General features: G+C 41.7%; 1 protein-coding gene across 3 annotated transcripts in view; it reads right to left on the reverse strand.

The window, feature by feature from the left end:
* LOC118771860 (receptor-type tyrosine-protein phosphatase beta-like) overlaps positions 1-12097 on the reverse strand; it is a 51144-nt gene extending 39047 nt beyond the window's left edge. Inside the window, exons 1-3 of one of the 3 annotated variants that reach the window (XM_036519985.1) lie at positions 11961-12097; positions 10753-11154; positions 4538-4725 (exon numbers count right to left, since the gene is read on the reverse strand). In XM_036519985.1, coding sequence (XP_036375878.1) covers positions 4538-4725; positions 10753-11154; positions 11961-12015 — 645 coding nt within the window. In that variant the 5' untranslated portion in view covers positions 12016-12097. The other 2 variants (XM_036519984.1, XM_036519986.1) reach the window with 2 other exon arrangements.
* Positions 12098-12822: the final 725 nt, after the last annotated feature.

Here is a 12822-nt window from a genome sequence, read left to right on the forward strand (position 1 = left end):
TATTTAAGATATATTAATGACTACAGACTCACCTGAAGAAACCCCGATGCTACACATAGTATTAAATACACAGCTTTATATGTCAGCATTGCGATTTTTGTTTTAAATAATCCAGTACAATAAATAGGAAAAAAAATTAATATATTAAAAAAAAACAAACAGTTGAGAAAATGAATGACCTAATAATCAAAATGTATTCCAGAGCATAAAAAGTTTTTCTTGTTCATTTTTTTCCGTTTACGTTTTTCCAAAATTGCTTTTAGTTGCAGGTTATGAGAAATAACAGTGACGCTCCTGTAAACCGATATTCGAAAAAAGTGGCATTTATTACACATTCTATGGGAAGGTTGATGAAAGATCGGAGCTCGCAGCCTGTCGCCATTCCCACGCGGCCATTCTGACGCGTGATGACTTGCTACAGCCTCTTTCATGTACGTCCTCAATCAAGGGGGAAAAAAGTTTCTAGGCTCTGTCCAAACAATTAATTCAGATTTTGGAGCCAAGTAACACACTAATACAACCCCTATAACTGACAGAGGCAGTATCCTTCATCCGCAAAATAAAAAAATAAGATATAAATGTATTCTTGTCCTGGGGATCAATTTTTTCTGCTCCTCCGACAATTATCCGCTTCAGCTCTAGCGTCTCTCTTCTCTGTAATTCTAGCGCTGAAATTAAACGGCAATTTCTCAAAACGTCTTAATCAAAGGGGCGGCTTTAAACTTTCACTTGACTGGAGGACGCCTCTACCTTAAGCAGTCCTGATTCCTTTGTGATGTCCCACCCAGCTTTCCTTCCTGTTGAGCTTTCTCTGGAGACCCAGGTTTTTGTTTGCATTAGGTCATTTTTAAATGCTCTAAAGCCGCACTATGCATCATTGTCATCACCTACAGATCATTTAAACACATTTGATAGCGCTGTCCCTTATAAAAGTGACTGTCTCTTACTTGTTGCAAAATGGGAAAAAGCGAGCAGATTTAGTCTCCGCCAATTCAAATCCAAAGAAAACAATACGGGAAAACGGAAATCTGCTCAGTAAAATATTCGAACTTACTTTTACAATTCCTGTATGGAAATGATTGCATGTGCTTTTTGAAGTAACACAATGAAAGAACCAGAGAATGCCAGCCTGTACCGGGACGTCGACCTTGGCACCACAGTCGGACTGAATCGCCCCCTTTCCCCCCAACACCAGCCAATCAAAGTAAAAGTTCTGATACTGAACCTATGCCATAATGACTTTAACTGTCACTGTCAGCCTCTCTGTCGGGTGAAACTGAACTGTACTAGGATCATGGAAAATCCATAGCAAGTACTTTAAATATGAATCCAAAACTGTGGCTTAATCCACTAAAAATTTGAATTGTCTTAATTAAACACTAGTGAAGGTATATGTCAATCAGAGCACTTTTATCACTTACATTTACATCTACATTTACTAATTATCACTTAGCCCTTATGTAATATTGGGCTGTTGTACTTCACAAATACAAAGGAAACAATATGTGTGACTGTATAAATGAAATCAAATACTATTATATTGTATAATAAAAACTGAATTATTGATATTATTCTGCTCTTTCTAATAAGACAGAAAAGCCCATTTTCAATTTCACATTCTTGAAAAGAAAAAATATATATGGAACATCAGCTAACGTATATATTTGAACACCCTAACATTGCATGAAATAAAAACTCAGGAAGAGTAACTCATAATCTATGAGTAAAGTACAAAAAAGTAACACTTTTGGCGTGTCTCACAGAGTCCGACTGGACGCATGTTTCTTCAAAGGTGTAATCTATAAACAGAGAATGGAGCGGAAGAGCAGCTAGGAGAGGCCGGATGTGCTTAAATAGGAGCCCCCCCCTGCTGCCACTCCCAGAAACCTTTCCATCGCTTCCTGGCATTTGGAGAAATACGCTGGGAGCTGGCATGCGTCGCCAGGACGGTGTGGTGGTGGGGGGGGGGCGCCTTGCGCAACGCTCGCGGGCAAACTCGCGGGGATCATGACCACAGCCGGCCACGGTGCAGAGGGCATACAAAGAAAATAACCTGGCCTGCCAAAACTCATACAGCACTAAAGGGCATGCCAGCCTGGGATAAAATTAAAATCTGATGAGGCTACAGAGAGACAGTGGAGCCCCCTCGCAGAGTGTTTTGGTTTCCACTCCGCCCAGTGGCCTGTGCACAGTGGATGGGGGCTACTTTCCATTGGCTGAGCTCGTCTGCTATTGTTTCAGTGGATCCGCGTTTTTCCTTCATTGTCGGCATGCGATTATCAAGCACATACTGTATGAACACCCACGACAGAAAATTTACACAAAGAACCAAATAACTATATCACAAGTACAACTGGTGCACAGTAATAATAACTATTACCATATTACAAACCAAAGGTTCTGTTTACTTTATGGACTTATTTCTAATGTACCAAAAAAGTTTGAATGACATGCCATACAATTTGACATATCATTAACATATGACATATCATTAAATTATTGACAGTGAATTACAATACCCCACCAGAATGGAAATATAATTATAGAACTTATGAATTTCCTCCAGAGAAGAGAAATGGCAAGCTATAAATAAGTTATAATGTTTTGGCATTCATTATTTTCTGTTCAGCTTTCAGTGCCCTGTAAAGGCTGACGTGAATGAAGGACACTCAGTGTGTCCCTAACTGAACACCGCCCCTTGCTTCATTTCCACATTTTGGGCATTCTCCAGAACACTTTGAGCTAAAAACTCAATCTGTAATATAGTATGAACTTTAAATGACGATAAGCTACCACTCGTTAGTCAGAGAACAGCCAAGGCTGCCTCTAAGCACCCCCCACTCACCCTCAGTGTCGAGGCAGTAGTGGTGGGATACGTCGTGGTCCATGTGAGTTCTGTTGTGGTGGTCGCAGTTGTGGTGGTAGTAGGAGCCGCAGGGGTCATGGTAGAAGCAGTATATGTGGTGGGAGTTACAGTGGAGGTGGGTGCTGTAGTACTGGTAGTAGGAGGTGTACTGGTAGCAGGAGGTAAAGTACTGGTAGTAGGAGGTGTAGTACTGGTAGGAGGAGGTGTAGTAGTGGTAAGAGCTGTTTTGGCCATAGTTGGAGCTGAAGAGGTTATGGTAGAAGCAGCAGGTGTGGTGGGAGTTACATTGGAGGTAGCTGCTGTAGTACTGGTAGGAGGAGGTGTAGTGGTAGTTGTACGAGCTGTTTTAGTCATAGTCGGAGCTGCAGAGGTTATGGTAGAAGCAGTATATATAGTGGGAGTTACAGTGGAGGTAGCTGCTATAGCACTGGTAGTAGGAGGTGTACTGGTAGCAGGAGGTAAAGTACTGGTAGTAGGAGGTGTAGTACTGGTAGGAGGAGGTGTAGTAGTGGTAAGAGCTGTTTTGGCCATAGTTGGAGCTGAAGAGGTTATGGTAGAAGCAGCAGGTGTGGTGGGAGTTACATTGGAGGTAGCTGCTGTAGTACTGGTAGTAGGAGGTGTAGTGGTAGTTGTACGAGCTGTTTTAGTCATAGTCGGAGCTGCAGAGGTTATGGTAGAAGCAGTATATATAGTGGGAGTTACACTGGAGGTAGCTGCTATAGTACTGGTAGTGGGAGCTGCAGAAGTCATAGTGGAAGCTTCAGTCATGATAATAACTGCAGTGGTAGGAGCTTCGGCAGTGGTAGTCATAGCTGTAGTAGGGATGGTAGGGGATACAGTAGTAGGGGTAGGTGCTGTAGTAGTTGTGTTAGGAGATGTTGTTGGCATAGTAGTAGGTACAGTGGAGGTAGGAGCTATATTTGTGCCGGTAGATGCTACAGCAAAGATGGGGGCTGTAGAAGTCTTAATATGCACTGTAGCAGCTATTGTTGGAGCTGTGGTAGCCATGGTATCATCTACAGTGGAGACAGGCACTGCAGTATTTGTGGCATCAGCTACGCTAGCAGTGTTAGGAACCATAGAAGGAGTTGTAGAAGCAACAGTGAAGATAGGAACTCCAGCAGCAGTTACAGGAGCTGGACTGGAGATAGGTGCGTTAGTAATATTGGTATGATCTTCAGTGGAAATAGGAGCAGCGGTATTAGCGGTATCAGCTATACTAGCAGTAGTAGGATCTGAAGAAGGAATAGTAGAAGCTGCGTTTGAGATGGGTACAGTATTAGTAGTTTTAGAAGCTAAAATGGAGATGGGTACTGCAGTATCAGTTATAGGAGGTGCAGTGAAGATGACCTCTGTGGTAAGATTGGTATGAGCTGTGGCGGTAGCAGTAACAGCTGCAGTGGTAGCGGTAGGAGCTGCAGCAGTCCTTGGAAGCACCTCTTCCTCATCACTGGTTGAGTACAGGGCTTCAGTGACAGTGGGGGCCAAAGTGTGGGCCTGTGTCTTGGTGTGGGCAGCAGCGTGTGTGGTGTGGGTTGGTGAACTGGTGGTGCGGGCTGTTCTGTCAGTGAGAGCTGTTCTGGTGACCACTGGAGAGAAGGTACTGGGTAAAAGACCAGTGGTACCGGTCCGCTTGGTTCGGGTCTTGATGGCGTCACTGGTGCGGATTACCATAGTGCTGGGAGCTCTGCTTGTGCCTCTGTGAGTGGCTGTGATTCCGGTAGTCCCCTGGCTCGCCGGGAGGCCTGCAGCCATTACTGTGGTGGGGGCGGAGCTGGGGGTGGGGAAAGCTTTCCTGGGATTGGCTGTGTTGCTGAGTGTGGAGGGCGCATGTGTGGGAGTCGCGAGTGTGGTGGGACCTGGAAAAAAGTAACAAGAGGGTTCTCTTACATACATGTGCTTGGACGACTGTGGCTCCATATTAGTTAGAAAACAGAAATATCAGTCTGTTAATTATTATTAGTTATGAGTATCTTGCTCATTGTTGTATATGTATCAATATATATATATATATATATCCATCCATCTACAGTACCAGTGAAATGTTTGGATAGACCTGATTAAGATATAGGGAAACAAACATTCAAAGATATTTTGATTTAAAGACTTATGCTTAAATGCTTGAAATTTGTTTCTTAGACAAATATAAATCATGAAAATGATGCCTATGTATGAATTTCTTTCCAAACAACATTTTAAATAAAAAAAAAACATATATTTGGCTACTTTGAAGAATCTTAAATATAATCATTTGCTTAAAACTTTTTTGGCCACTGCATAATTCACAAATGCATTTGTGTTATTTTTTAGTTTTGATGTCTTTACTATTATGTTTTGATGTCTTTACTATTATTCTAAAATGCTGAAAAAGTAAAAATTAAGAAAGAAAGGTGTGTACAAACGTTTGACTGGTACTGTACATGTTGCAATAGCAGAATAACAGTAACTTTCATGAACAACCTGATTATACCTTTGTTGCTTAGTGCTTAAATCGGGAATTGACAGATAACCAGTGGTAAACTCACTATACACAAATGATTTTGTTGAGTATACAATTGTGTTTTGGGAATCTAGTCCTTTCTTCTTTGTATTTCAGGACCAATGTAGTTAACTAACTAGTAAAACTAGTTAGATGAAGACTCTGAAGACCTGAAACTATAACTCCCATCGATTACATTTAGAGGAAACGTTATGGTCAGAACGAACAGAATGAGCTGTTCAAGTGATCATAAAGATCACTAAATCTGTGTGCCGTTGATCCACTGAGCAAACCTAATTCTTGACATACCAACAAGCCAAGCAGGGTTATTTTTCACAGATAATTCCACCAACCGGCACTGTTAACCTCTTAAGGTAACCTCCTTTTCTAAAATAATGATAAGAAGCACTACTCATAGAGATAAACTGTCTGTTACTACAGAAACAAGAGTAGTAATCTACAGTTTAGTGGTTTCTGTCTCACACAATTCATCATTCAAACCTACTTTTTAGGGTCATAAACAAAATGTTTGCAACTGGTTTATTTAACTATATTCTCTCTATTCTGGTATACTGCAAATATATATTTTTTGTTGTTAAAAGTTACACATGCTGTTGTTAATGTTAGACATGTTAATGTCTATTCACCCAGTATTAAAACCAGCCATTGTGTGTGTATTGACCAAAACATGTTGTGTGCAGTATGTTAATAACATCTGATTCAACATTAGTTGGATTTGCCTCATTGGATGTATGTTCACAGTAAAGTTAAACATGTTTAAAAAAGGTTTCAGCTTGGTTTTATCAAATCTTGTGTTATCCGAAAGCAAAGAAGCAACTGCGAAACAAATATAAAACCGGTGACTGTCACAACCTGCATTTCTATCCTGCTAAAGAGTGTCATGTTGTTTTGCTTGCTAGAAGCGCTCTCTCCCTCTTTCTTTCCCTCTCTCTCTCTCTGTGTCGCTTCTCTCTCTGGATCACTGTGAAGACCATCCTGTACAGTTTCCTGTTGGTTCTGACCCTTGCCCACGTCTCAGTGGTACGGAAGCTGCGTGATATGGATGATTTGATAGAAGCGAAGCCCTGAAGACAGACTCTCCACCTCAGGCACTGGCTGTCACACTCAGTGACAGGGTTCAACAGCTATGACAATATGCAATCAAGCATTGATCCTGTCAGGGGAGGCTGCTGGCTTTCATCCGTTCCAGGACATTCTTACGGTTCTGCCTTTGTGCTATTGATACTACACTATAGGCATCCTGGATTCCTGAAGATACTCTCAAGCCAACAACCCTCCTTGATGTGTTAGAGAGGGCTCAGATTTAAATGGCTTGCACTACTGTCAGACTTGTTAAGAAACGAGTATGTATCACATATCATCTATTTCACTGGCACTGGCCACATTATGGAGATTTCCCAATTTACAGTTTTGTGCTTTCTTGGTTCTTTTTTGGCTGTTAGTACACCTGGAGAAGAGTGAAACTAGCTGTTAGGAAACTAGAAATAAAAACCTCATCAAGCTGATGTGCTGACATTGTCTGGAATGACACAGGGGTGGACTTCCCTCAATTCAGAGCCTGGCAGAGGCTTTTCCAGTAGGACACCTATCTCTACACAAATTACCTCTCTGGACAGTGAAACTGGGTCATCATTAAATCACGCTCTTATGTAACCTCACGCGCCTCTGAACCTTGGACGACAGGCTAGACCATTCACAGCACCCAAAGTGCTCTTCCCACCAACCGCAGACTGAGTCTTCTGAAAGAGCTGGAAATGAGCAACTCCTGTGGGAGAAATCCTGTTAGAACGAGGGGTCAGGAGGCCAGCCTGCAGCTCTACACCAAGGACGGATACGCCTGCCCACGTCTGCTCATCAGGAAGCCCTTCCACAACTAGAGGGAAGAGTTTTATAACTCCTGGGTGGGGCTCAACCACTCAGACAGCTATCAACCCATATTTCATGACGCCTTTGCGTGGGCCTTAAACTTCTACTTAAGGCATATCCATGCAATCCTATAGGCCTGTAGGAGCACAAACTATATATATGAGTGACTTTGGCAGAAGATGGTGCATTTAACAAGAAGTAGCTAAAATGCTAACACACAGCTTTAGGGCTCATGAGCATGCTTATCTCAGTATATGAATTTTAGGGATTCCATGCACTAATTTATACATGTAATTTTATGCTACATTACAAGGAATTGACTAAAACAGGGAATCCAACCAAAAAATAAATTGTGCATTTATTCAATTACATTTGATTTAACATTATTTGGATTTTCCTACATTTGATGTATGTTTAGATCAAATAAAGCACATTTAAAACAGCTTTTAATTGGATTCTACTGCAGTCTGTATTGTGAGACCTTGAAGAGCACATAAAAATCCAAGACCTCACAGTTCAATTTTCCCTTGCTGCCATCAAACCCCAGAGTATGCAGGGGTCCCACCTGTGCCTCCTACTGATGTGGACTGAAATTTGAGGTTATGAAAGGTCAGATGAGGGACATGCCTGGATTGTCTGAGCGGTATGTCAGGGGAGGGTGTGAACAGATGCACCTGGGAGCTGCTGTTCAAAAGCTGCAATGAATCTATATACCTGGCAAAGGAACCTGGATGGCATTTAACGCGCCGGGCTCCTAAAAGACCTGAGTGCCTATGAAACTTGACCGGCAGGAGGTGCTGTTCCCAAAATTGAGAGAGCCTCCCCTCTGGAGGGGGCCAGACATGTGCAAATCCTGTGGGAGATGTCCCGCTGAAGGTCTGAGGTCACAAGGCCACCTGTGTGACTCTCCATCAGGAAGTCCCTCAGTGGCCAATGGGAGGAGCCTCTCCAGATCACAGACAAGGTTCTCCGCTATGACTGAATCTTGTTCTAACCAAATAAATGTTGAAGAAGTCATTTAAAACTACAAACATAGCTAATGCCCTAACCCAAACATATTTTGTCCACTTCACCAACTGACACTTTTTGAATGTGACAGTTTGGTTAAACCTGCTAATTTCACTAACTGACATTTTCAGAATGTCACAATTTAAAAGCACAATGAGCAAACAGCAGTACAACATTTATCTGGGCACATTAGCCTTTGGCTTGCATTACGTTCACACTGGCATGTGCCACAAATTGGTGCCATTAGCAGCCAAACATCTCTGGCTGTGAGGGAGAGGTCTGAGAGGTTACAGAGATTAAAAAATGGGACCTAGAGAATTTAAGGTAGATTCCCCTGCCTGCCAGATTAAGAGCAGCAGGCTTGGCAGTTCACTGAAGAGCAGCACAGGATCAGTGTTTCATGAATATGGGCCATGGTGCAGAAAGCATGAGTTGCACCCTAAAGAAGACATCAGATTTTTAAAGATTTTTTTTTACACTTTAGTCAGGCAACTCCAGATCATCTGTATTTGAGTGGTACACTAAAACTAAACTACAAACTTCGGGGGTATTTAAAAGGTACGTTAAATGTTGTTTGTTTTTCATAAAATAAAAAGAAAACAAGAACATTCTTTGTAGGTTTGCTTGAGTAAATGTACCAGTTTTGAGGTAAAGAATAACCCCAGACAGTCTTAGCGCCAGAACAAAATACAGAGGGGTGCATTTGCAATCCATGAGGGGGCACAAAAGGTCAATATTTAAAAAATGTATGTAGACATTGGGATATAAGGAGACAGCTGGGGGTGCACTGAGGTCCGTTTGGGGGTGCAATGCACCCCTAAACACCTCCATAGTGCCAGCCCTGGCCCCTGCACCTCATTCAGCTACCTCACAGCTGTGCTGACATTTCATCCAGTCTTACAGATGGTGGTCTCGCATCAGCACAAATATGACTGAAATCCCATCATCAATGCCTCTTCATCTCATGCTGCCCTGTGCGGGTGCGTAATTACTGCCTCTGGACAGGGCAGAGCCTCGTTTTACTATAGCCCCCCTGTTGCCCTTTCCTTGCCATTTCAAGTGGATTTCTGGTCCCTCCACCCAAATGCAGACCTTTAAAACCAATGGCCATATGTCACGCAAAGCACAGAGTGATAAAATCAACACAATGATAATAACAGAATACTGAGTGCCATTATTATTGCAGCGGGAAAAGCCCAGATGCTGGCCACAGCTGGCTGCGCATATTTCTGCTGGGATACAGGTATAATGTGTTGTGTATAATGTGCTGAGTGTGAGCACCTATTTATCCACAGCAATGCTTGCACTATAACTCTGATCAAAGTCATGTATGTGGTTTATTACCATTCAAACAGATAGAGGCATTTGGTCAAGCACACACCTTGGCATAAAACACCAAATCCCAGAGAGTCGTCGCTAATTCTGAACTGGTCTGCTGGTTCTCCTTCTCCCTCACCTATTATTTGTTTAACGTGCAGTCTTGATTTGGGCAGGAAGTCAACCCACCTGATGTACCAGGTGTAAATCCAATTGCTATCTAGTTTTAGCATTAAAGGTAGAGTAAAACTAAAACCCCCAGGACTCCCTGCCTGCAGGGACAGGGATCGGTCATTTCTGTTCTAAATTATCCATACTTTGAGCCTGTTGTTTGGTCAAATCCATTGGCAAGTACTATGAATGAGCAAGGCAAGGATCTCTTTCTTTTTCGGTTTCTATTTACAGCCATTTAGTTCAAGGGACTTACAAACAGTTCTCAACTCAATGTTACCATGTGCAATATCCCACAAAACTAAAGTATATGTAAGCAATGATGAATCCAAAATTACAGAATGACCCACCACAATTTAGATCAAGCATATTTTGCTGTACTACTTTGTCTGTTCATTTAGTTAAGTTAATCGCTATAAATGTAATTCTTTACACTCAAATGACAACATAAAGTGTAATCATAAATGATTTCCAAAATGACGCAAAACTAGTTATGACGTCCGTTTGGTAAACATTTACATTTAACCAATAATATACCGTTTAAAATGTGTTCATATTAAACAGAGCAATGTCAATGCGCGGCGAAATGAGACTTCCATGCGGACCTGTTAGTCGCTGTTCCAGCAAAGCCAACTTTCTCAGGAAGCCGAGGGGCTGCTTACGACATTCCTGTGCCGGTGTCTAGGCCGGGAATGTCCCAGAGCACAATGTGCGGGGAAGTAGGTATCAAAAGTGATATCCTCTGCTTTCATTAACACAAATGTCTGAAGAGCCAAAACACTGACAGACTTGACACGATTTATTTTCGTGTTAACTGTCGGTACCGAATGAAATAATTATTCCCTTTCCCGTTATTTTTCCCAAATAGGCCACTAAGAGTTACAGCTATATTTTCTCGGGTATTCAAATAGCCTTTTGAGCATAATGGCCTTTTTCAGTAAAGAGAAATTATTTTCAACATAGTGTCTTTTTTGTTTTGTTTTGAGTTTACTAAACAATGTTTAGTAAATACATTTCCACTCACCTTCATTCTGGCACAAAGTCGTCATCATCAGTCGCCCCCCGGAGTCGATGTTGTACTTGGTCCAATTTGAATATTTGGGTTCTCCTCTGAGCACCACTCGTGGACCTTGTTTTTTGAGGTACATTGGCCAGTTAGCCAATCCGAACGTCCCTTTCTTATCGTAGCACCGCCACGCAGGTGCGATGCTGCAGTCTTTAATGGAGGCCGAACGCGTGTGGTGTGGTATGGAACTGCTGGAGTTGGCCCACAGGCACTTGGAGGACTGAACGTGCTGGAGTTTCATGTCGTTCGTCCACCTCCAGTGCTGCTGAGGACTTGTCAAATTGCATTTTCCAACGTGGACCGCTTCTTGATGTGTTAATAAGCATACTCGCCTGGGAGCGTGGGCAATAAGGAACCCCTCTATAAGCGAAACATACACGGACCAATTAGGCCACACACGGAAAAAACATTTCCAGGTAATCAGGTGTTTCGCCCTTGTTTGAAATTAGTTCATGAATCAATCAATGTGAAAAAACGCCACGAACACAGGAATAATCACATTCAGAAGTAATGGACTGAATAAAACAACGAACAATTACGCAATACGATAACACAAGCCACAATGCAAAAAAGAATGAATGGACTGATTAAGCGTGGTATTCTGCATAAGTAAGAGTTATGTTAAATCTGCTGATGAAGCACCTATTAGGTATTATAGGTGTTATATAATTATCACTGACTGACAACCATATATACATAACTATATGCATACATATACATATAACTCACACATATTATATATAAATACCAGTTTATATGATGAACTAAAATAACTAACAACCCTAACTTCAACGACTTTTGGAAAACGATTAATCACTAACCCATCCCTTCTCTGTGTTCATTTCAATGCAACAAACAGATATTATTTTAGACACATAATTTGAACAACATTATTGTACTTGGTCTACATGGTCCGTAGTCTAACCTGAAAATCAGTGTTGGCTTTCTCAACGATACATTTAAAAAAAAACTCTTATATTTTCTTTTATCTTAAATTAACTGTCTTTGTGATGAAAACGACAGATTTCCGTTATGTCGGCTAACCAAATCCAGCCCCCAGGGCAAGTTGTAGAAAGTGGTCTTACCGTTTAATACTCAAATATCCAAGAAATAATTAATTAAATAAACAAATAGAAGCAACTAATAAAACTACGCGTGTTACTCACCTGTTTCAGTAAAAGGCAGAAACATTAACATTGCGGTCAAAAACAAAGTATCCATTTTACATACAACAGTTCCTCGCGTCCGCTAGATTCAGATGAGCGAAGTTAAGGCGTCAAGAGGAAATGCGCCTACAAGGGGAAAAAAGCCAATGACGAGCGCTTCCTTCTATTCAATTGTTTTTGGAGTTTCATAGTAAAGTACCATTTAGTGACACTCATCAAACTGGAAGCCTTCTCCCCTCGGAAATACCACAGTACATCGCAGCTGTTCAAATGACCACGTATCTGCGGCGACAGGACCCTATAATTGCATCCAAAACCACGATCCTAGTTTGCAGGGCGTTAACTATGGCAGGCGTAATTCGGTTTAATAATGTGTTTACCCCACATTCTTGAGAACAGGTTATTTCAAATCTGCTGAGTACACAAGTTTGTCAGTTCAATGAAGTACTTTAAAACCATCAGGATTAGAACATCTTCAACATCAACGCTGACATACACCATTTCACATTTCACAGTTTGTGGAGGGCTACCTTGAAACATTTGATACAACAAAGGAAACTTCACAAGTGGATCTGTTGAAATTGTATCAGTTTATTGGCAGTAAAGAATATAAAGTCAACAGCATAGGTAACAACACAGGGCAGTCTGCAAAGACGTACACTGCTCAGTCTATCCAAGGAAACAACTCTTTCCACAAGACAACATTATCATTATAGTGATGTTTGCTTAAATCCAGTATACAAACATGCGACACCTCCATCTGAAAGCTTCATAGCATGGCTTGTTAACACACCCGGGCCACCCCTGCACTTGGAATATCTGCTTCTGAACACGCTGCGCAAGCTTTTGAACACTTGTAAAC

Source organism: Megalops cyprinoides, chromosome 25 (assembly GCF_013368585.1).
Source record: "Megalops cyprinoides isolate fMegCyp1 chromosome 25, fMegCyp1.pri, whole genome shotgun sequence".
NCBI lineage: Eukaryota > Metazoa > Chordata > Actinopteri > Elopiformes > Megalopidae > Megalops > Megalops cyprinoides.